Consider the following 25,989-nt stretch of genomic DNA (forward strand, 5'->3'; position numbering starts at 1 on the left):
CTTCTGGTTCTGCTTCATTCTCACTACATCATCAGGTCATGCAAGAACCTCCAGGTTTCTCTGAACTCCTCCTGCTCATCATTTCTTACAGCACAATATTATTCCATTGTATTCATATACCACAACTCGTTCAGCCATTCCCCAATTGATGGGCACCCCCTCAACTTCCAATTCCTTGCCACCACATAAAGAACAGCTATAAATATTTTTGTACATGTGGGTCCCTTTCCCCTTTTCATGATTTCTTTGGGAAAAAGACCCAAAAGTTGGTATGCTGGGTCAAAGGGTATGCACAGCTTTATCGCCCTTTGGGCATAATTCCAAATTGCTCTCCAGAATTGTTTGGATCAGTTCACAGGCTCACCAACAATGGATTAGGTCCCAATTTTCCCACAGCTTCTCCATCATTTATTATTTCCTTTTTTGTCATTTTAGCCAATCTGATAGGTGTCAGGTTCGAGTACCTCCGAGTTTTTATTTGCACTCTCTCTAATCATTAGAGATTTAGAGCATTTTTTCATATGGGAATAGATAGCTATGGTTTCTTCATCAGAAAACTGCCCTGTTCATATCCTTTGACCATTTCTCAATTGGGGACATGACTTGGGTTCTTGCAAAAATTTGATTAGTTCCATATATATTTTAGAGATGAGACCTTGATAAGAAGTACTGGCCTCAAAATTGTTTCCCAGCTTTCTGCTTCCCTTCTAATTTTGGATGCAATTGTTTCTGTTTGTACAAATTTTTTTAAAATTTAATGTAATCAAAATCATCCACTTTGCATTTTTATAATATACTCTATCTCTTTGGTTCTTGGTCATAAACTGTTTTCCTTTCCAAAGATCTGATAGGTAGACTATTCATTTCTCTCCCTAATTTACCTATGGTATCACTCTTATGTCTAAATCATGATCCATTTTGACCTTATTTTAGTATAAGTATAAGATGTTTGGTCTATGCCTAATTTCAGCCATACTATGTTCCAGTTTTCCCAGCAGTTTTTGTCAAATACTGAGTTCCCTATCCCAGAAGCTGAAGTCTTTGGGTTTATCAAACACTACATGACTAGTGTCATTTACTACTGCATTTTTTGAGCCTAGCCTATTCCATTGATCTACCACCCTATTTTTTAGCAGTACCAGATAGTTTGTGACTGACTGCCGCTTTATAGTAAATCTCCAGGTTTTGGTACCATTAACCCCCCTTCCTGTGAATTTTTTTTCATTATTTCCCTGGATATTCTTTGATTTCTTTTTTCCAGATGAATTTTGTTATTATTTTTTTCTAGCTCTATAAAATAATTTTTAGGTAGTCTGATTGGAATGGCACTGAATAAGTAAATTAATTTAGGCACTATTATCATATTTACTATATTACCTCTGCCTATCCATGAGCAATTGATATCTTTACATATTATTTAGATCTGATTTGATTTGTGTGAAGAGGTGTTTGGTAACTGTGTTATAGAGTTCCTGGTTTGTCTTGGCAAGTAGACTCCCAAGTATTTTATATATCTACTGTTATTTTAAATGGAATTTCTCTTTCTATCTCTTGCTGCTAGACTTTGTTGGCAATGTATAGAAATGCTAATGATTTTATGTGGATATTTTATATCTGCTACTTTGCTAAAGTTGTTAATGTTTCAAGTATATTTTTGAGTTGATTCTCTAGGATTCCTTAAGTATAACATCATATCATCTGCAAAGAGTGATAGTTTTGTTTCCTCCTTGCCTATTCTAATTCCTTTAATTCCTTTCTCTTCTCTGACTGCTAAAGCTAACATTTCTAGTACAATATTAAATAATAGGGGTGATAATGGACATCCCTGTTTCACCCCTGATCTTATTGGGAAGGCCTCTAATTTATCTCCATTGCATATAATACTTGCTGATGGCTTTAGGTAGATACTGTTTATTATTCTAAGGAAAGCTCCCCCTATTCCTAAATTCCCTATTCTTGGCTGCAATCCAAGCTCCTTTGCCTTCCGGAATATCATATTCCAAGCCTTGTGGTCCTTTAATGTTGAAGCTGCCAGGTCCTGAGCAATCCTGACTGTGGCTCCATGATATTTAAATTGCTTCTTTCTGGCTGCTTGGAGTATTTTCTCCTTCACCTGATAATTCTGGAATTTGGCTACAATATTCTGTGGAGTTTTCCTTTTGGGGTCTCTTTCAGGAGGTGATCGGTGGATTCTTTCAATGATGATTTTATCCTCTGATTCTATGATATGAGGGCAGTTCTCCTTAATAATTTCGTGGAATATGGTGTCTACATTCTTTTTCTGGTCATGGCTTTCAGGCAGTCCAATGATTCTCAAATTGTCTCTCCTCGATCTGTTTTCCAGATCAGTTGTCTTTCCAATGAGGTATTTCACATTTTCTTCTATTTTTTCATTCTTTTGATTCTGCTTGACTGATTCCTGGTGTCTCATGGATTCCTTATCTTCCAAGTGTCCAATTTTAATTTTTAAGGCATTGTTTTCTTCTGTAAGATTATGCACCTTTTTTTCCATTTGGCCAAGTGAATTTTATTTTATTTTTTTTTTTAGTGAGGCAATTGGGGTTAAGTGACTTGCCCAGGGTCACACAGCTAGTAAGTGTGTGTTAAGTGTCTGAGGCCGGATTTGAACTCAGGTACTCCTGACTCCAGGGCCGGTGCTCTATCCACTGCTCCACCTAGCTGCCCCCCAAGTGAATTTTTTAAAGCATTGTTTTCTTCAATGAGATTATGCACCTTTTTTTCCATTTGGCCAAATGAATTTTTTAAGGCATTATTTTCTTCAGTGAGATTATGCACTTTTTTTTCCATTTGGCCAGATGAATTCTTTAAGGAATTGTTTTCTGCAGTCAATCTTTGTGCTTCCTTTTCCAAGCTGCTGATTCTTTTTTCATAGTTTTCTTGTTTTGCTTTCATTTCTCTCCCCATTTTTTCTTCTACCTCTCTCAATTGATTTTTTTTTTTTTGCGGGGCAATGGGGGTTAAGTGACTTGCCTAGGGTCACACAGCTAGTAAGTGTCAAGTGTCTGAGACCGGATTTGAACTCAGGTACTCCTGAATCCAGGGCCGGTGCTTTATCCACTGCGCCACCTAGCCGCCCCCTCAATTGATTTTTAATATCCTTTTGAGCTCTTTCAGGAAGGCTTTTTGTTCTTGAGACCAATTCACCTTCCCTCGTGAGGCTTCACATGTAGGCAATTTGAGGGTATTGTCCTCATCTAAGTTTGCATTGGCTTCTTCCCTATTGATACAGAAGCTCTCAATGGAGAGGGCTCTTTTTTGCTTCTTACTCATTATTACAGCTTATTTATTTATTTTTTAAGTTGAGGTCTGCTCTGGGGGCACCAGGGTCCCTGTTTTGGGCTTCTTGTGCAGGGGTATAGGTGCTGTGTGACCGGGTTTTTACTCTGAGGCCTTTATGGTGTGTGGAGATCCCCCGCCCTGCACTTCCTGTCTGGGTGCGCTGGGCCAGCCAGGCACCCGCTCCCGGTGTCTGTTCCTGCCTGACCCGTTCGTGGCCTCCCTGCTGGTGCAGGTAGGTTTTTCCACTGTCCTTCTTGGCCACCAGATTTTTGAACCAGGTTCCAGGGGCCTCAGTTGTTCGGCTGTGGCCCGCAGCTCCTGCTGACTTGCCCTGACCCCCTCAGAGCTGGGTTGCTGCCCTGTGCTGGGCCTCCCTTTTGCCCGAGTCAGATCCACCTTTTTCTGAAGTCTTCTAAATTATCTCTGTTTGGAGGACTGTGTCTCTCTCTCCCTTTGCAGGTTCTGTAGTTTCAGAATCTGTCCAGAGGCTTGATTTAATGTTCTTTTTGAGGGAACAGAAGGAGAGCTCAGGCAGCTTGCTGCTTCCTCTCTGACATCTTGGCTCCACTGGACACACACTCAAAATGATTTTTCTAATAAAGACACTGTGATAGAATAACTTTTGTCTCCACTTCTCAGAATAAAGAGAAATATTTATTAATTGTTCTCTAAATATTTGATATAGTACACATAAATCAATCTAGGCCTGGAAATTTAACTATTGGCAGTTATTTTAAGCTTTCTTGATTTCTGAGATTGAGTTCTATAAGATTTATTTGTTTATTCTGTCATTATAGTTATTTGTCAATGTCCATTGAATTCACAATTTTTATGGCATATATATGTTTTGATTTCTGATAATCCTTTTCATATATTTTTTTTATCGAATTAACTTTGATTACTTGAGAGGGTGTGATTTCATTTTCTTTTTTTAAGCTAATGTCTAATAGTTTATTCATTTCAGTTGGAATTAAATCATATTGGTGTTTTATATGGTATATATGCTTTTGTTTCTAAGTTTTTCCATTTCTCTAACATTTACAAGTTTCTCATACCTGTTTTAATTTGCTGATTTTGGCATTTACATTTCACTATCTTTTTTTCAATTCTGTTCATATAATTTTCAGAATTTTCCCATTTTCCTCTCATAAATTTTCAGGGTTTGTTTAGTTATGCTTTATATGCTTTAATTTTTTTTATAATTTTATTCAACAATATCGTTATTTCTGGATTTCATTTCTTTCTCTCCAATTAGGTGTGAATCTTTTATACATTTATTATACTTCAAACGGTCCAGCTAGGTGCCACAATGGATAGAGCACTGGTCCTGTAGTCATGAGTACCTGAGTTTGAATCCAGCCTCAGACACTTGACACTATGAGATATGTGATCCTGGGCAAGTCACTTAACCCACATTGCTCAAACATCCAGAGACATCTCCAGTTGCCCTAATGGATGTCTTGCCATGGGACCCTGGTATATTTGGAGGAGACAGTGAGTCTGGTGACTTTGCACAGCCCTGCCTCACTTAAATCCAATTCACTGCAAGTCATGATATAAACTCCCAAAGCCAACAAAAGAAAAATTACAATATACTTCAAATGGATGTGGCCAATTAGGTGTCAGTTTTAGTTATTTTTTTAATAACTGAGTGAAGAATTATTAATATCATTGAGATGGAATTTGACAGAGTCTGGTTAGTTTATTTCTGTTTTAGGCCTTAATATCATTATTCCTAATTTTATAGGTTTTCTTTACAATATAATAAAATTATCCCTCACTGTAGTACACAAATATCATAGTTTAATACAGGTTAAATATTTATTTTTTTAAATCAAGTTTTTCATCAGTTACATTAGTTACTGCTAATATGAAAATTTTTCTCCTTTAGTTTGTGTTGTTTTGCACCAAATGCTGTATTCCCGTTGAAGTTTCTAATGCCCTAAGATAAAAATTGCTGCTATTATTTCATTTTACTAATAAGGGGGAAAATGAGACAGAAAAATAAGATTCCATGACTTAAATAACCAATTACTTCCATGGCAGATCAAAAGTTGGGATTTAGAATGTCTTATCTCCACTACTGATCCATATTATAACTGTAATTGTTGCTGATATCAATCATTACTTCTAGGTGATATTCACATGTTTTTCTTTACTTTTTATATTTTTGTTTTTCCATTCAAAGTCCAAATTTTCATATGAATGTAATAACAGCCAATTTAGATTTATCATTAACTTCATGCTCTCTTTATTTAACAATGGGTTTGTTGTTATATTGTATATTCAGTGCTGTGGAACAGAGGATTTATGACCCCAGTATTTTGTTGTTTTGGAAATTAATATGTGATTTCCAGAGATGAAATATAGCAGAGAAACAACAAAATATGATTGCTTTCCCCCTTGTTTCAGTAATGAAGTAAAGCTAACAATATAAAATGAGACATTAAAAATAGTTTTTCTGACTGAGTTAAGGGGAAAAAAGGGAAATGGTATGGACATCAATTTTGAGATGTATCATTTAATTTATTGAGATTTTAAAAGTGGTACAAAATTCATAGTAATTACTCTACATAATTTGCAATTAATGCAGAATTTTAGCATGTACCATCATGGATTACTGTGGAAGGATTGTGAAATAATTAAAATAAATATCCAAACACAGGAAAACTTAATTGATGTTCAGAACCATTTTGCATAGATTCTTTTTTCTTCTTGTATTCCATAGTAACACACAGTACTACTATGTAGAATTCTTTTCTCAGGAAAACAGTTTCATGTATTGAGGGTTGGAAGTACAATCACAGGTCAGCTAGCCCAATACTCTCATTTTATAGATGAGTAAACTGAAGGCCCTTTGGACATAAAGTAACTCACCCAAGGTTAACAACAAGTGTAAGTGAAAGAGATTGAAATTTTAACAAAGTCCTTGAATATAATGCTTCTTCCCCTAAAGACAACATTCCCATGCATTATTCTACATTGCTAGAAGGTCAAAGAGGAAATAAAAGTAATACAAATATTCACACAATGAACCAGTGAAATCTAAGTGAGAATTGAGTTTTGTGGGGTTAGGGGTAGATTTTTCAGGTCTTGTTGGATTTATTAAATTGCAAATAAAAACCTTCAGAAGATAAAAATGTCTCAATGTCTTTCAGAAAAGAAAGGAAAGTGGTTATGTAGATTGTTAATGGGAGGCGGGGTGGGTGATGAAAACTCATATCCTGGGAACAAATGACATGACAAAGAGAAGGAAAAAGCACATTCATATTTAGTGGGCATGAAATGGATCATGATCCTAAATAATCATTAAAAACTTCTTAAGACCAGTATTGTAGCAGTGAGATGAGAGAAACATTGGGAACAAGAGGTTGCTAACATTTGTCAAGGGCTGAAGAGATATCAAGTAGAACTGTAACTGAGAAAAGGTGATTAGATAAGTTTAAGAAATTATTGGTGGGCGCAGCTAAGTGGCACAGTGGATAAAACACTGGCCTTGGATTCAGGAGGACCTGAGTTCAAATCAGGCCTAAGACACTTGACAGTTACTACCTGTTTGACCTTGGCAAGTGACTTAACCCTCATTGCCCCACCAAAAAAAAGAAAAAGAAAAAAAGAAATTATTGGTAATATTTGAGGGAGAAATTTCACTCTAATTGTATAATCATAAGGAATATTACAACGGCTTTAACTATTGAGGGTCAATTGAAAAGGCATTGCAATATAGCTTAATAGTTTAATGGTATGAGAATGTCAGGGTCAAAGAATGGTATGAGAATGTCAGGGTCAAAGAAAGATTTTTTTTAATGTTCCAGAGATTTGCTCAGGCTCATTGATATTAGTTAAAGAGGTTTTAAAGGAAGAAAAATTAAAAGCAACAGAGGGATTGGAAATAAGAGAAAGAGAAGATGGTAGATTATAAATTGTTATGTGGTAGATGATAAATTGTGAGGTAATTATTAGAGGCAATGTGTAAATTTATGTTGGTTGGCTTTGTTTGGTCAGTAAAATTTCTGCTTTTAAGAGGGAGTATTTGTGGTTTTTGTGAAAATGACTTAGGAATTTAGGTTTGAAATAACCATTTTGTATAGTTTATTAATCAGACAAAAGTAAGAGGATTACCATGCAATAGTGAAGTTATCAGTTGAATAACGTAAATTTATAATGGGCATATCTATAATAATCCTGACCTGACAACTCTGTTTATCATGGATAGAAATAGAGTAAGCAGAATTGTGGTTCTAACTCAAGTTTTGGAGTTTGACAAGACAGAAGTAGAAATGGCAATGTGTTTAAGGATAAGAGTCAATATATAGGTGAACTTGTCAAATATGATTCAAGTCTGAGAAAGAGAAAAGTCAGGACACTATAGGATCAATAGACTGAAGGAACACTACTAGGTGTGGAAAGAATGGGCATAGAATTCATGAATTATTGGGAAAGATGAAATAATACGTAATGGATAATAATAATGGAGGGAAATTTAAGAGTTCACTGTCATGGAGGCGGTATAATTATGGGTGGTATAGAAAAAACAGGTATGAAAATCCATAAGCATGCTTATGATGTAATGAAGACATAGGTCCTTGAAAGTTAATAAACAGGAAAACAGATGTTTAAGGATCCATTAACATGTGCATTAAAATTCTCTCCTCATAAGCATGGTAGGTTGAAAAGAAAATGAAGGCTTTCAGTCAAGTACTGAATGTCTTCAGGAGAAAAATGAGTGGTTGCTGGTAGTTAACTATAACAAAGATCCAGAAAAGATGTCAATGATGTAGATAAAATGAGTGGGACTTAAAAGAGGACAGGTTTCTGAGTGATGTCAATAAAATGAGGGACTGGAAATGACAGTGACAGGAACTTGTATGTCTACTTCTTTCTCTGGTCCCATATATCAGTTGTTTTAGAGAAGCAGCTTGTACTAAAGGAAGTGCCATGGGATATTTTACATGGGACAAGTTAATAAATTTTTGGGTTTCTGGAAAGAGTATAAGATGTACAGGAAGGAGAAGTTTTTTAAAATATTGATATCTTTTTACATGAACTTTATTTCTTAATATATTCCTACCCTTCCTACAGAACCATTCTTTAAAATAAAGAATAAATTGGAAAATATTTCATCAAAACTAAAGAAAATATCAAGCAAGTCTGGCATTATATGCAGTGCTCAACAATGATAGTCCTCTACCTTTGCAAATTAGGGAGGCAGCTCTTTTATTTTGTACCAAGTTTGGTCATTACAAGTCCATAATATTTAATTTTGGTCATTTGTTATTAGTATATTCTTCATGTGGTAATCATTGTGTATAGTTTTCCTTCTTAGCTCTATGCAAAAATTTAATGCACTCTCAAGTTCTGGGCTCCCTCTCTTTGAGGAATACATTCTACTCCTATGTTGCTAACACAAAAAGAGTTGCAATAAATATTTTTGCACATATAGGACCTTTTTACTTTTTTTTGTTTGTTTGTTTTTTAGAGAGGCAATTGGGGTTAAGTGACTTGCCCAGGGTCACACAGCTGGTAAGTGTTAAGTGTCTGAGGCCGGATTTGAACTCGGGTACTCCTGACTCCAGAGCCCATGCTCTATCCACTGTGCCACCTAGCTGCCCCCCTTTTTTACTTTTTAAAAAATATTTTTGGTATACATACTTAGTAGTAGTATTGCTAAGTCAAATAACATGCATAATTTTTAGCTCTTTGGGTATAGTTCTAAATTACTCAATAGAATGGCTGAATAAATTCACAACTCCACCAAGAGTGCATTAATGTCCTACTTTTCCCTTATCCCATCTAACATTTGCCATTATCCTTTTGTGTCATGTTAGCCAATCTGATAAGTATGAGGTGTTACCTTGGAGTCATTTTAATTTGCATTTTTCTAATTGATAATGATTTAGAGCATTTTTTTAAAAATGACTTTAGAAAGCTTTGATTTGTTATTTTGGAAACTGCCTGTTCATATCCTTTGAAAACTTATTGGGGAAGCTAGGTGGAGCAGTGGATAGAGCACTGGCCCTGGAGTCAGGAGGACCTGAGTTCAAATCAGGCCTCAGACACTCGACACTTACTAGCTGTGTGACCCTGGGCAAATCACTTAACCCCAATTGCCTCGATCAAAAAAGAAAAAAAAAAACCTTATCATTTGGAGAATGACTTGCAATTGTATAAATTTGACTCAGTTCTCTATGTTTCAAAATTGAGGCCTTTATCACAAAGACTGTATTGCTTTTAGTTTTCTCTTTTGTTTCTAATCTTTATTGCATTGGTTTTGTTTGTGAGAATTTTTTTTTTAATTTAATGTAACGAAAGTTATCAATTTTATATCCTGTAAGGCTTTCTATTTCATTTGGTCAAAAATGTTTCCTTATCCACAAATATGGGAGTTAAATTAATCTATGCTCTATTAATTTGTTTATGATTTTGCCTAAAACATGTAATCATCTGAAATTTTCTTGGTAAGAAGTGTTAGATGTTGGTCAAATTCCTAATTTTTGCCAAAGTGATTTCCAATATTCCTAGCAGATTTTGTCAAATGGTGAGTTTTTTTCCCAAAATCTTGGATTTTGGGGTTTAACAACATCCAGATTGCTATGGTTATTTACTAAAGTGTATTGTGTACCTAATCTATTCCACTGATGTACCACTGTATTTCTCTTCAAGTACAATTGTTTTATTATCACTTTCAATGTGGTTTGAGTTCTGGTAGTGGTAGGCTACTTTCCTTTATATATTTTTTTCACTAATTCCCTTGATATTCTTGATTTTTTGTTCTTCAAGATGAATTTTGTTATTACTTTTTCTGGCTCTATAAAATAATTTTTGATAGTTTGATTGGTATGCTACTGAATAAGTAAATTGACAGGTAGAATTGTCATTTTTTATTATATTGGTTCAGCCTAACCAAGAGCAATTTTTTCCCAAATTATTTAGATCTGACTTTATTTGATTGATAGTATTTTGTTATTATGCTCATATAGTTGATGGGGTTTTTTTTGTCAGGTAGACTCCCAAGTATTTCATATTATCTAAAGTTATTTTAAATGAACTGATGAGGTCTGTACATGACTGTGCTGTGCTCTAACCCTAGTGAAACAAACATTTTCTGCTGGCCTTTGAAGTTGTTGAGCTGGAAAATTGTTTCGTCCCATTCTTTTCATGGTTCTTCCACCCCAGAATTAATTGTAATGTGTTGTTTTAAGAATTTAGAGGAGAATTTGCAAGAACTCAGGCAATTCCCTGACTTTACTTAGCCATTGTGGCTCTCCCTCTCATCACTCATTTTTTGGTCTCATTTTATCCTAACCCCTTTATTATCTATGCTTCCTCTAACTTGTTCATAAATTTCCATAATTTGTTATATACAGTGCAATTTTTCCTAATAAAAAAATAACACCAAATAATTATATTGCATTATTAAATTAAGCAAACATTTATGCAGGAGGGCAGAGTGGAAAACCTATTTTAATTTAAGACACTTATTTTGTGTTCTAAAATATGATGTGGAAAATCATTTAAATTCTCTGTGACTCAGTACCCTTATTTGAAGAATTAGTAAATTGGACTAGAAGATAACCTTTAATCTTTCTTCTATCCCCATAGCTATCACCTATTGTGTGAGGTAGTCTTGAACCTTAGCAAATCTCAGCAATACTTATAAGATTATTTCTGTATAAAATTTAAAATTTTATTTTATAAAAGTAATTTTTACAATGCTTTATAGACAGTGGAAAACAAATATTGATTCCTATTAGTTTTTTATTGTTTTTTATGTTAGAATCACTGTGTACAGCTTTGAGTATAGTTTGTTGTTGTTGTTTTTCTGTGTCATACTCATTGTCCTCCCTGGCATCCAGATTTGGAGTACATATATAATTTTTGTCAATCTTTCATTACTGTGCTTTCAGATTTTCTTTTCAAATAATTAAATTATTTAGATATTTTACAGAATATTTTTAAAAATATAATTTCTTTTCAAATGCCATTTTAACCTGAATAAAATTTGTTCCATTAGCACAAAGCATATATTTACTACTAATAATTACATGTAGAATTTTTGTACTCTATACATTTTTCATTGGTATAGAAGAAGCTAACTTGGTTCAACTGAAGTTATTTGCTAAATTATCAACATCATTTTCACTGGCGAATTAGAAAACCTAAAAACTTTTAATTAATAATAAAACTTATGAATAAACCTAAAAAAATGTAAGGTTCTCCCTCTATAATAAAAAAAAAAGTCTCCTTTGGATGCCTTCAAAACAAGGTTAAAGTTTGTTTAGACAGAAGGGTATCACACATGTCTCTTTCCTATAACTTAATAGTTTATAACTATTTTTTAGAAAATTGAATCTCTTCAGTGACATCAGATACCTACCCAAATATTATAGGATTACTATAGCAATTGCTTGGTTTTTTTGTTCCCCCAATACACCATTTTCTTAAAGCTGATGATGTATGTATTATGATATAACAATTTGCAATAGGGGAAGCTAGGTAGCACAGTGGATAGAGCACCGGCCCTGGAGTCCGGAGGACCTGAATTCAAATCCAGCCTCAGACACTTGACACTTACTAGCTTTGTGACCTTGGGCAAGTCACTTAACCCTCATTGTCCAACAAAAAAAAAGAAAAAAGAATATATATATTCATGTATTCAGATCTATGTAACTGAAAGATCATTTAGCCCACTAGTTGTGGGGAATTTTAGCTGGTGAAGGATGAGAATGGAAGCTAAGAGACCAGTTAAAAAGAAATCACAATATTGCAGGCAAGGCATGATGATGAATTTAAGAATAATGATAACTGTGTGAGAGGAAAAAAAAGTAAATGATCCCTTACATTTTTAATGGACAAGGATGGTATGAAAGTGGGATATCTTAGTTAACAATTGTGAATAAATCCAATGAAAAAGAAAAGGCAAAACAGGGTGTAATACAATATATGTATTTCTGTATGCATGTTTTTCAGTGCAGATTAACCTCAGATTTCTATATTGAGACTGAGTCAGCTGAGTTCTAGCTCTATATCATTGGAGCCTACCTGGAAGGAGGTTCCTATAAGTATGCCATGGGAATCTGGCTTGCCTCTACACTCTTCATAATTTTTCATCAAAAATGTCCTTTAAGGTATCAAATATAGGATGGCGGACAAAAGGCAGTGAGCTCTTGACCTCATGACACAATTGCTCCAAAAAACATCCAAATAATGTCATAGGACAATGGAGCAGCGAAACCCAAAGAGGAATGTGCTGAAATAATCTTCTAACCAAGAACAGGTTGGAAGGTCAGAAGGAGGGAGCTGCTGTGCTTAAACAGGAGTGGAGCCCAACCCCACCATCACCTTGACACAGATCCAGTCCCAGGAAGGCCTCACCAGAGAAGGAGACCCCCGGAGCCTCTGAATCAGCCGAAGTGCCACTATCATCTGGAATTAAGCTCACAGTCTGGTGAGAGGGCTGAGCCTTTGGCAGGGGGGAGACTACAGGAGTCTATGCTGGTTCTGAGGTAGAACTTGGGTTTTTCACCCCTGCTGGGAACCAGGAGGTAGGCTTGGGTAGCAGTGGCCCAGGTGGGGTAGGAGCACAGGCTTGTTGGAGCTGACAACCACAACACACAAAGCTGGTTGATTAGCACATTGGTCTAGGGTCATCTATGGACCAGGGAAAAGGCCAGGTGAGTGAAGAACCTGATCCTCCTTAAATCATACCACCTGGGGTCTCCTGAAGCTTGGGATACTGCAGGCTGGAAAACGTGCCCAACTTTAAGGAGCTAAAAGCCAAGTAAAAGAAAGACAAGATGAGCAGACATAGAAAGGTGAGGACCATAGAAAGTTTCTTCAGTGACACGGAAGATCAAGGTGCATACTTAGAGGAATATGTCAATGTCAGGGTCCCTATATCTAAAGCTTCCAAGAAAAATATGAATTGGTCTCAGTCCATAGAGGCACTTAAAAAGTACTTTGAATATAAAGTTAGAGAGGTAGATGAAAAAATGGAAGGAGAAATGAGGGTGATACAGGAAAAATGTGAGAAAAAAGTCAACAGTCCGCAAAGCCAAATGGAAAAGTTCTCTGATGAAAACAATTGCCTAAGAATTAGGATTGAACAAATGGAAGCCAGTGACTTTATGAGAAACCAAGACACAATAAAGCAAATCCAAATTTAAAAAAATAGAGGGCAATGTGAAATATCTTCTTGGAAAAACTGCTGACCTGGAAAATAGGTCCAAGAGAGATAACTTGAAAATTATTGGTCCATGATCAAGGAAAGAGCTTAGACATCATCTTCCAAAATATGCTCAGGGAAAATTGCCCTAAAATTCTGGAAGCAGAAGCTACAATTTAAATTGACATCATCTACCTATCATCTCCAGAAAGAGATACCAAAAGGAAAACTCCTAGGAATATTATGGCCCAATTCCAGAGCTCTCAGGTCAAGGAGAAAATATCACAAGCTTCCAAAAATAAAGAATTCAAGTACTGTGGAGCCTCAGTCAGGATAGCACAAGATCTGGCAGCTTCTCCATTAAAGGACCAGAGGGCATGGAATATGATATTCCAAAGGGCAAAGGAAATGGGATTACAACCAAGAATCACCTACCCAGCAAAACTCATCATAATCTTTCAGAGGAAAAAATGGGACTTTAATGAAAAAGAAGACTTTCAGATATTTGTGATGAAAAGACCTGAACTGAATGGCAAATATGACTTTCAAATACAAGACCCTAGAGAACCATAAAAAATTGGAGTTTGAGGACATACCTGGGCTTGTGCAGTGGGCAACTGTCTTGTGTTTGAGGCCGGGTTTTGCCTGGGATCCCCCTGGGTCCAGGGTGGATGCTTTGTCCACTATGTCACATAGCTGTCCCATGATGACATCTTTAGGGTTAAATTGAGGGGTGAGGGGAATGCACTGCAGGAGGGGTAATGGCAAAGGTGATATCCTACATGAAAGAAACAGGAAAAGGCTTATGGATTGGGGAAAGAGATGGGGGAGGAGCAGGGCAGTAAATGAATTTTACACTCATCAGAAAAGGCTCAAAGACCTTAAACTCATCAGAGTTGAGTCAACAACTGGGTAGAGTAATGTACTTAATCAAGGCAGTACATGAGCCTAACACTCTTAGGCTCAATCTCATTATAATTGGCTCAAGAAGGGAATAACATACACATTCAATTGGGTGGAGTAATCTCTCTAACCCTGTAGGAAAATAGGAGGGGAAGGGGATAAAGAGAGAGGGGCAAAAGAAGGAAGGGCAGATTTGGGGAGGGGACAGACAGAAGTAAATCCCTTTTGACGAGGGATAGGATGAAAGAAGATGGATAACAGAATAAATATCATGGGGAAGGGAATAGAATGGAAGGGAAACAGTTAACAATAGTAATCATGAAAAAGAAAAAAAGGTGAAAAATTGTACAAAAAATATTTATAGCAACTCTTTGTGGTGGCCAAGAATTGAGAATAAAGGGAATGTCCATCATTTGAGGAATGACTGAAGAAGCTGTGGTATATGATTGTGGTGGAATGGTATTGTGCTATAGGAAATGACAAACAGGATGATCCCAGAAAAACCTGGAAAAACTCATGAACTGATATACAGTGAAGTGAGCAGAGCTGGGAGGTCATTGTGCATAGTGACAGCAGTATTGTTCAATGAGAAATTGTGAATGACTTAACTACTCTCCACAATGCAATGATCCAAGACAATCCCAAGGGACTAATGAGGAAGCTTACTACGTACCCCCATAGAAAGAACTGATAAAAAGAGCACTTGTGGATTGTACATATATAACCTGGTTGTGGTCTTGTGGAGGGGGGAGCAAATGTAGGGAGGTAGAGAGATCAATTTGGAACTCTAAATCTTATGAAAATGAATGTTGAAAACTACCCTTACATGTAACTGGAAAAAAATAAAATAAATGTTTGTTGCTCAACAACAACAACAAAAAATAATAATTAATTTAAAATAGAAAAAAAAGATATCAAATATAATTCAGCAAAAATTTATTAAACATCAATTATGAGCAGATCACTATGCTAAAGATTACATGTTACTCTCTACCCTCATGAAACTTACCATATATTAGGGAAATATGATGCAAAATATAACAAAGTGATGACTAAGAAGGGGTGTCTAAGTGTTCCAGTGGATAGAGTTACAGGTCTATAAGCAGGAAAACACATATTCCTGAGTTCAAATTTGGCCTCAGACACTAGCTGTGTAAACCTGAGCAAGCTACTTAACCCTGTTTGCCTCAGTTTCCTAGTCTGTAAAATGATCTGGAGAAGGAAATGGAAAAATACTTCAGTATCTTTGACAAGAAAGTCCTAAATGAATTCATGAAGTGTTAGACATGACTGAAACTATTTGGACAACAAAAACAAAACTGCCTTAGAAATGCCCAAAATGGGGGCAGCTAGGTGGCACAGTGGATAGAGCACCGGCCCTGGAGTCAGGAGTACCTGAGTTCAAATCTGGCCTCAGACACTTAACACACACTTACTAGCTGTGTGACCCTGGGCAAGTCACTTAACCACAATTGCCTCACTAAAAAAAAAAAGAAAAAAGAAAAAAAAAGAAATGCCCAAAATTCTACTCAAGGTTAAGGGGAGGAATGATATTTTATTTCTGATTTGAGGAACTAAGGAATGCTTCATGAGAACATTTACGTTGAGTCTTAAAAGCTAGATGGAATTTCAATAAGCATAAATGAGGGAAGGAGACACAAGAAAGATATCATAACCATCAGGAACTGTATGAACAAAGAAACAGAAGCAGGACATGAAAAATGTGCAAGCAATTACTGATAGTGGAGTATAGCTGGACAAAGGGACCATGGTCAAATAAGTTTGGAGAAATAAGGCAAACACAGATTATATAGGCCCTTAAATCCAAAGCTAAAAGAGTTGAACTTTATTCTGTAGTAGGTAGGGAGCCATTAAAGAAATTTAAGCAGAGGAATCATTGATGATTATGGTGTAGTGGAAATAGGATGTGGTTTCGAATCTTTTTGCTGAAACTACTTAAATGAATTTGAAAAACGCACTTTTCCTCCATTAACCTCAGATTCTTGATATATAAAGTTAGGATTTGCAAGATATCATACACACCATTTCAGATCATGCTTAGTCATAAATTATGTTGGGTGATGTAAAAGATTGATTATAGATGGGAGAGACTGGAGCCTACTGCAGTCACACAGTTACTAGTGTTGAGGGCTTAGACTTAGGTGTTGGCATAGCCAGAAAGAAGAATGGATGGGAAAATAGAGGGTTTGAATCATCAAGACCTGACACATTGTTCTGTAAAGATATGGTAATATGGTAGATGACAAAATTAAGATAAAAAAATGATTAAAGCAAGCTAGAAACACAAGTCCTTAGCTCCTGATAAAAGTGACTGCAAGCTCAGTTTACATAAGTCAAAAAAATTTCCAAATCATAGAAAATAATATTTTATGACATTCTGCATTTTTTAGACTACATCTTATATGTATTTACTTTGGGACTACATATTTTTGATTGATATAACATGGGCCATATCAAGAAGAGGATAACCAGTATGGTGATGAGTCCAGAAAATAAGATATCTAAAGGAATGTTGAAGCATGATGCTTGTCTTCAAATACTTAAATTGCCATTTCCTAGAAAGCAGAGTAATCTTGTTTTTTCTCCAAAGGGTAAAAATTGAATTAATGAGTAGATGTTAAAGAGTCAAGTTTAAGCTCAACATATGTAAAAACTTTCCAAAAAATTGACTTTTGGAAAAAAATGGTAGGTACTTTTGGCGGTAATAGTAGTGATCTCCCTATCACTGGAAGTACTCATCTGGACCCTAAGTGATTACCTGCCACATAGAAGAAATTCTTGTATTAGTCAGGAGCTTGTACTTGATTACTTTTAATGTTTTTTCTCCTGCTAAGCTTCTTCATATAATTCTCCTTGTCATATATAAGTTATTCTGTTTTTTTGAATAACGTACTCAACTATCCCATAACTCATATTTGGGTCTTACTATTGTCATTGTGAATCATTAGCTTCAGTATTATTGTATGATACTAAAAACTAAAGGCATATACCTCACATAAGCAAGTCACATGAAATACAACCAGAATGTCTCTTGATTCATTATGTCAGCTAAGTTGATGAGTATTTGAATGTTTAGTTTATCATCAGTCTAAAATCTAACCCAGTTTATCCTGTATTTATAGGAAACAGGTATAGCCTTCTGGTACAGTGGTTGTACAAATCACTATCAATAACAAAGATCCAGATAGGAAACACCCTCATGGTGGAACCCCAATTTTACTGAAAATAAAGTTTATCCACAGGCCTGATGTTAGTAGCATCCCTTTCAATCTATTATTGAACATTTGGGCTCTGCTAGAGATCCTATATAAAATAGGCAATAATGAGGACTGGTTTAATGGATATTTATAAGGATGTTTATGTGGGTTAAAAATGATTGGGGGCAGCTAGGTGGCACAGTGGATAGAGCACCGGCCCTGGATTCAGGAGGACCGGAGTTCAAATCCAGCCTCGGACACTTTACACACTTACTAGCTGTGTGACCCTGGGCAAGTCACTTAACCCCAATTGCCTCACCAAAAAAAAAAAAAAATGATTGGATGGATTTAATGGGATACTATAGATAATGCAGTGCCTGAGTCAAGTTAAGATCTTGGTTCACATCCAACTCTAAATGCTTACAAACTTTATTCCTTAAGGTATCACTTAGAATCCCTAATCCCAAATTTCTTCATCTTTTAAAAAAAAGGAACTGTACTAATCTAGTCTTTGAATTCCTTTCCCACTCTATACATAGTTATATTTTCTTCCTCATTTTGGTAATTGGAGAACATATAATATTTTCTTCTATACTTAGGGAATTTGTGAGCTTTTTAAGCAAAATAATTTAAATAGGAGTCCCATGGCTTTTCATAGTATATCCATTGCAATTCTCATATCTCAAATCAGACTGTTATATATCCAAATTTGGAGTCTTTTAAAATGAAATTGTTCATTGTAATCAACAGGACCATTTTTCTAAACTAATTAGCTGAGAAGAAACACAATTCTGTGCATGAATGAGGGCTCTGTTTTTCTACTAATTGATTAAATGTTCTTTCCTGATTGCTCTGAGTATGTTTCCAAGTTTGGTCAGGTTTTGAAAATTCCCTTTACAATCATAAGTGCAAAAATAAATTTTAGCTTGTTTGTTAGGCAGCAGATTTTTAATATCATACTTGTTTACACTAAGAAAATTACCTCTTGGGGAGGAGATTTATTGTCCATTACCATTTCTCTTCATACTGTTTTGCCTGCATACCCCTTCCATTTTCAAAGTTATTTGGAAAAATTAAAATTCAGCAAACATTTCTTAATGCCCTAATGTATACAGATTCTGCTAAGGTACAGGGAGAGAAAGTTTAGATAAAGTATAATTGCTGCTTTCTATATTTCTTTATCAGACTCATTCTACAGCTTAAATTTCAAGGGTTGGTAAGGCTTTCCTACTAAGGAGATAGGCATTTTCTACCTAAAGCAGCGCATACTGAACTGAATTCATAAAATGCCTAGACATCTTTCTCTGTACATAGCAAACACTTCATAACCAAGAGTTCACTGTAATTGAGCCGTTACACTGTCGCCTTGTAAATTATATCACTTTGTAATTTCATCTTGCATTTAATTTGATCAAATCACAGTAACCAAATATTTTATGTTGAAAATAACACAGTTTCATTCTTCATTTCATCACTTTAGATTGCTTTTGACAGGTTGATTAAATAATTCAATCACTACTTAAAAGAATTTCTAATCAATAGAGAAGCTTTAAATTCTGAATGAGATTCATAGAGCAAAATCCTCAAGAAAAACTTTTAATTAAATCACTGAATAATACTGCAATGGTTTTATTCCTACTACTACATCATTTTGCCTCTTATAAACAGTAAGTTCTATTGTTTTCTTAGCCATGTTAACTTTATTTTTTTAAGACAAATGATATATACATTAACACTAAGTGTTTCTTTCTTGTCAAAAAAGCACATGACTGTCACATACACCATAGTCTTTGTAGCCTAAGAAGCTTCACTGGCTTCTTATTGTTTTAAGATAAAATGCAAACTCCATTGTTAGATATTGAAAGCCTTTCACAATGGAGTTCTATCTGATCTTTCTGGGCTGTTTTCACATTCCTTCACCTTGCACTCTCTGTATTTAAACCAAACTGTCCTTGTTGTTCCCAATTCATGAAATTCCATCTCCTTGTCTCTAAGTCTCTTTAGAGGCTGACTCCCATTCTTGCAATGCAATCCTACCAGATAGCATATCGGAAACCCTAACCCCTTCCAAAACTCATTCCAAGTACCATGTCATACATAAATCTTTTCTGAAAAAAAAATTTGTTATAATTCAAGCCAACCCAATATTATGTTGTATTCATTATATACATATAAACATATGGATATATGTATAAATACGTATAAGTATACATGTATATGACAAATTGAGAAAAATAAGTTTAATTGTTTCTGTAACAAATGGATTGAAAAGGAATCAGTTTGTTCTTATAGTTCATTTTTTAGAAAAATGTTCCTCTTTAAATTATTCAGAAATTCTACTATGCCATAGTTTTGAATGTCTTCAGTTTTTCTGGGTAGATTATTTTTTTTGTCATAATCCTGGCTCTTCTGCCTTCTAGAATGTCATATTCTAAGTCCTCTTCTCCTTTAACATTGAACAAGGTGTCCCTTGTGGCTGGAGTATTCTCACTTTTCAGCATCAATTCTTCATACCTTAGGTTCCATCAAAACTCAGCAAAAGTGCTACTTCCTCTTTGAAACCTTCCTTGACTCCACCAAGTTAGTAGTGCTCTCAGCTTTACCCCAACCACTTTGTATTTACTGTGTATACATTTTATATTTATCTTCTCCATTCTCTCTGCACCACCCCCCCCCAAAAAAAAACTTCTTGAGGGAAAAGACTGTTTTTTTGCCTTTGTATTTTGAAGTTCAAGCACTTTGCCAGACATATAATAAATATTGATATATGCTTTTTTTTCAGTTATTTGTTGTTTATTCAGTATTAGGGTTAGTATGACACTTGAGAAATCAGTTGCACCTTTGTACATAGATTTTTTTATATAATATGGAAATTTACAACTATTGAGAGAGAGAGAGAGAGATATAGGTAGACAAAATCAGGTCCTCTGGAAGGGTGATACATGGGGCCATGCTGGAGAGCCCTAATGGAAGGGAACACAAAGGTAATCAATGCATCAAAGTTTTACTACTGTATGTTGTTTCATGTCCAGGAATGTTGTCTTCTGGACCTACTAGAACCTACAGCACCTACAAGGCAGGCAGTCATATACCTGGGGGGGAGTTTGGAGAGCCAGTGCTGGCTCTGTTTAACAACTACTTCCAGACTGTACATATCCAGCATCACTAGGCAAACAGGGTTTATAAGTAGCCACACTGTATTATTCCCCCATTTCTAAGGTTAGGAAGAGTGTGTTCATAGGTTTTATATTTCTGGTGTCACTAATCAGAGGAAAGATTTGACCTACATGAAAAGCGCATCATACCTAATCCCTTAACCAGTGTCATGTTCTCTAGACAGTAAAGTGGCAGCACATTCAAAGACTTTAGAATTGCAGCTCCTTCTGGATTCCCCAAAGAGTATCTGCACTCTTCTTTAAACGGGACTCCTCATCTGGGTTCAGGGTCACCACATCTGAAATGCCATTCTGCCCCAAGACACAGGGGACACTAAGGAAGACGTCTTCATGAATGCCGTATAGGCCCTTAATCATGGTGGAAATTGGATGCACTCTCCTAAGATTCTTCATAATGCTTTCTGCCAGATCTGCCACAGACAATCCAATGGCCCAGGAAGTATAGCCCTTCAGCTTGATCACCTCATAAGCACTTTCAACCACCTGTTTATGAACTTCCTTCCAATTCTCTGAATCAGTATCAGTTCCCAAAGCAGGATAAAGATTCTTCAGAGACACACCAGCAACATTCACACCACTCCATACAGGAACACTTGAGTCTCCATGTTCCCCAAGGACCCATCCATGACAACTTGAAGAATGGACACCAAGTCTCTCCCCCATTAGGTAACAGAAACGGGCAGAATCCAGATTGCAACCACTTCCAATAACACGGTTTTTAGGAAAGCCACTTAGCTTCCAGGCCACATATGTCAAAATATCCACTGGATTGGAAACAATAAGCAGCTTGCAATTAAGGCTGTATTTAACAATATTGGGAATGATAAATTTAAAGATATTCACATTACGCTGGACCAAATTAAGACGACTTTCTCCCTCCTGTTGACGTGCCCCAGCAGTAACGACAACCAACTTTGAGTTGGCAGTCACACTGTAGTCTTTGCCAGAAACAATCTTTGGCGTTTTGAGGAAAAGGCTGCCATGTTGGAGATCCATCATCTCTCCCTTTAGTTTGTCTTCTATGACATCAACTAGGGCAAGTTCATCAGCCAAATCCTTCACTAAGCTACTGATGGCACATGCCATGCCAACTGCACCAACCCCAACAACAGTGATCTTGTTTTGGGGAACCTGGTCTTCCTTTAGGACATTCAGAATCAGCTGATCCTTGAGAGTAGTTGCCATTTTGGGGGAAATCTAGGTTGCTGGTCAGGCTGCGAGGAGTTCTGAGTTAGATATCTTGATATATGCTTTTAAAGTTGAATGTAGTTGGAACTTTTGAATAAGGTAAATATTTTTAGAGTCATGTCAGGTTATGAGTAGCATCTCATTGTAAGGGGGTAAAATTCTAGCTATACTATCTAAAATCTAATGAGTGGTCACCAATAAACTATAAGCTTTAGCAAGAGTATTTAAGTGTTTAAGTATTTATTAAAGAGCACTAGAATGAGAGAGAAAGGTAAAAATCTAACTATTTCTAAGAGACCCCATCATCTGACCTGCCACGGCGAGGTCAGGAACCAAAAGAGGAAGAAACCCTCCACCAGCATCCACTTCCTACTTTGTGTCCTCCTCCCAGAAATGTGAGGCTCCTCAAGTTGATTGGCTGGTAGCTTTGATAGACAGTACCCATGAGCAAATGTCACTTCCTGATGCCAAGGAACTGACCACATGGCTTGCCCTCAGTCGCCTTCTCCTCATGGCAGAGCTTTCCTACAGTAGCTCTCCAGCAGGTGGCATCATTCCAATTGTTACATGATACAGACTCAGTGATATGTGAAGCCAAATTAGCTTCCGTGTGTCAGGACCTGAATTTCTTCCTCTATATTATTCTTGCCAAGTTGTAGTAGAATTTAGGCTTCTGACATCCTTGAATTTATTGCTAGCTCTCATTTTGGATATTGATATTGAAATTACTTATTGGTTCACTTTTCTACTATTTTTTCCTCTGCTACAGTTGCTACTGTCTATGTTATGAAGCTTGGCAGATCTATGTGAGCAATTATCTCATTTCTACATCCTTTTCAATTTAAAGTCCTTTTGATTAAATTCAGATGACTTCAGAGAAACATATTTTACTGGCCCTTGTTAAAAGTACTTTACCCCTGGCCTAGTACCCAACATTTGTATATTTTAAGCCAGGCCTTGAAATTAAAATAACATTCTCAAATACTATATCCTTAGCCAGTTGTTTACTTCCCAGATCTTCTTTTCTATCATGAGTACTATAAATTCAATTTATACTCTTGATAACACATAGTACATGATGTTCTGACTCTTGAGATTTGTCAAATCTGATAACTGCTACCTATTTCTTGCAATTCATGTATAGACAAATGATAACACTGTAAAATACCTGAACACATTGATTAGAGTTGCAAAGTCTTAGACATAAAAATATTAACACAATGATCTTAGGGATACAGGTAATGTTTTGATCAAGAATATATTTCCCTGGAGTTTTTCTCTGGGGAAGGATAACATTTTTCGTCATAAGTCCTTCAGAGTTGTCTTGGATCATTGTATTGCTCATTCACAGCTAGTCATCTTACAATATTGTTGTTACTATGTACACAGTACATTTCATTTTATATTAGGTTATGTAATTTTTTTCATGTTATTCTGAGAGCATCCTTCTCATCATTTCTTAAAGCACAATAATATTCTATCATCATTATATAACACAATTTGTTCAGTCATTCCATAATTGATAGGCATCCCCTCAATGTCCAATTCTTTGCCACCAGAAAAGAGCTGATATAAATAGTTTTGCACCTATAGGTACTTTTCCTTTTTGTTTTTTATCTCTTTTTAAACACTTAGGTCGAAGAGTATGCACGGTTTTACAGACTTTTGGGCATAGTTGCAAATTGCTCTACAGAATGGTTGAATTAGTTTACAACTCCACCAACAGTGCATTAATGTCTCATTTCCCCCACATCCTTTTCAATATTTGTCATTTTCCTCTTCTACCCTATTAGCCAATGTCAGAGATGAGGTAATACCTCAGAATCATTCTTATTTTCATCTCTCCAATTGTGTATAAGAGCAGTTTTTTTCATATGGCTTTATATAATTTTACTTCAACTGAAAACTGTTCACATCTTTTGATCATTTATCAATTGGGGAATAAATCTTATTTTTATAAATTTGACTCAGTTCTCTATGTGTTTGGGAAAAGAGACATCAGAGAAATTTGCTTCAATTTTTTTCAGAGTTACTACTGCTAACTGTATTTTCCTCTGTTTTATTCTCTTCCCTCATTTATTCTCTCTCTCTCTCTCTCTCTCTCTCTCTCTCTCTGTCCTTTCATCCTGTCTCTCCTCAAAAGTGTTTTGCTTCTGATTACTATACCCACTTGAATGTGTATGTTATTCCTTCTTTAAGCCAATTCTGATCAGAGTGAAATTCACTTACTCCTTCTCACTTCCCCCATCTTTCCCTTCACTGTAAAAACTTTTTCTTGTTTATTGTATGTGAGATAATTTATCCCATTTCACGTCTTCCTTTCCCTTTCTCTCAGTGCATTGCCCTCACCCCTTAATTTTATTTTTAGATATAATTCATTTATATTTAGACTCACACCTGTACACTCTGTCTATAAATACTCCTTCCAACGGCCCTAATAATGAAAAAGTTCTTATTAGTTATGATTATCATCTTCCCATTATATACATTTCTTATTTTTTCACTATATGGCATGAACAAGTCTGCATTACAATAATTAATCTCTATTTTTTGACTTTATGTTTTATATTGTCATACAGATACCCATATATTCCCTTGGACTTCTGACAAGATTTTGTTTAACCTTGAAATAAAGATTGTATTTTATCAATAAAAATTAACCTTTTCTAGTCTTCAATTCTCTGGTCTTCTATTTTGCTCATGAGAATTTTTTTATTCATAGCAACAGTTAATAGCTTTTGAAAAAAACAAAACTATTCTTTTCACTGTTCTTCCAACCTTCAGAAACATATGACTTCATTTAAAACAAATACTTAGCTATCCCATCACTCTGAAGACCTTTGCTACTTTTCTGAGGATAAATTAGACTCTATGGAAGCAATAGTTTTCCAAGTCTTGCTTTTTTTATTTTTGTTTTCAACCACTTTCCTTTTTCCTTCATTGCAATTGATTCCATTTCATTGTGGCTTTTCTTGAGTGATCTTCGGAATTTTTGACTTTCTGATGTCAACAGCTTTTTCCTTCTCTCAAAGACAATTGATGTTGACCTTTAAGAGATTCAACTTTGTCATGTTTTCTTATAGTAATAGCAATTTTTAGAACTCCAACAAATACAGCAAAACATAATAAAATAGAGAAATGGAATGTGTCTAAAACATTAAATTCAATACTCAACTATCAGTGAAATAACTAAAGTGAAGAAATCAGCTCAATGCTATTTTATCTGATCAAGGTCAGATGGTTTGATTCAGCTTAGTGTTGATAAAAAGTATATACCTATGACCCTTGCTGTGATAAAAACAAAACCACATCAAAATTATTGATTCCCAAAGTAATTCAAAGAACCATATAGTGAATACCTGATAAATTCTAATATAAATTGAAGCTAATAGAAGTTGTTCCCTTAGCAGAAACCATATTAGGTAATTAGATCAATCTGCTTTGGTATACATTGCTACTAACATCTTGATATCTCCCCTGCACTTTGGTGGCTACTTACCGCCTTAAGTTCAGTAAGTTATTACTTTAGCCATGATTTATGTCCTCTTCATCACCAAGTTGAACTTCAATAAATATATTTTATTTTGTATCTTATGCACCATTTTCTTCCAATTTATTTAACATCATGGAAAATGAATTTCAGATATAAGTGTTCCAAAGGAGTCTGTAAATGATATCATTGTTGTCTTTTTTTTTTTTTACCCCTCCATAGATGTGAAGGTTCATAATGGCTAAGTAAGTTCCAGAATGGCATGAGAACATACATAGAGAATTATATATTGTCCAATGTAATTTCAATTTTGATTTGACAGCATTTAATAAGGACTATTTCACCAAAGTATTAGGAATTGGTAGACATATGTCATTGTTTTACATGAGAAATAGAATACATGATTACAACTTCATTTTGAGTTACTTTGTGCAATTCCAGAAAATATATTTTCATTATTATTATTTTCAAGCCTCTTTCATTATTCGCTAAGTATTTCGTAAAATAACAAGTATCAGGGCTCACAGTTGCATAGCATCATTAATGTTT

The 25,989-nt window shown here is 35.4% G+C and overlaps 2 protein-coding genes across 2 annotated transcripts in view; one reads left to right on the forward strand and one right to left on the reverse strand.

The window, feature by feature from the left end:
- The window catches only part of CFAP47 (cilia and flagella associated protein 47), an 849,402-nt gene that overhangs the window by 788,289 nt on the left and 35,124 nt on the right, over positions 1 to 25,989 (forward strand).
- LOC122748758 (L-lactate dehydrogenase A chain-like) lies at positions 20,445 to 21,993 on the reverse strand. The gene has a single exon (XM_043994699.1). It carries the CDS (start codon positions 21,945 to 21,947, stop codon positions 20,952 to 20,954), a length of 996 nt encoding a protein of 331 aa, XP_043850634.1. The 5' UTR covers positions 21,948 to 21,993; the 3' UTR covers positions 20,445 to 20,951.

Source organism: Dromiciops gliroides, chromosome 3 (genome assembly GCF_019393635.1).
Source record: "Dromiciops gliroides isolate mDroGli1 chromosome 3, mDroGli1.pri, whole genome shotgun sequence".
Lineage (NCBI taxonomy): Eukaryota > Metazoa > Chordata > Mammalia > Microbiotheria > Microbiotheriidae > Dromiciops > Dromiciops gliroides.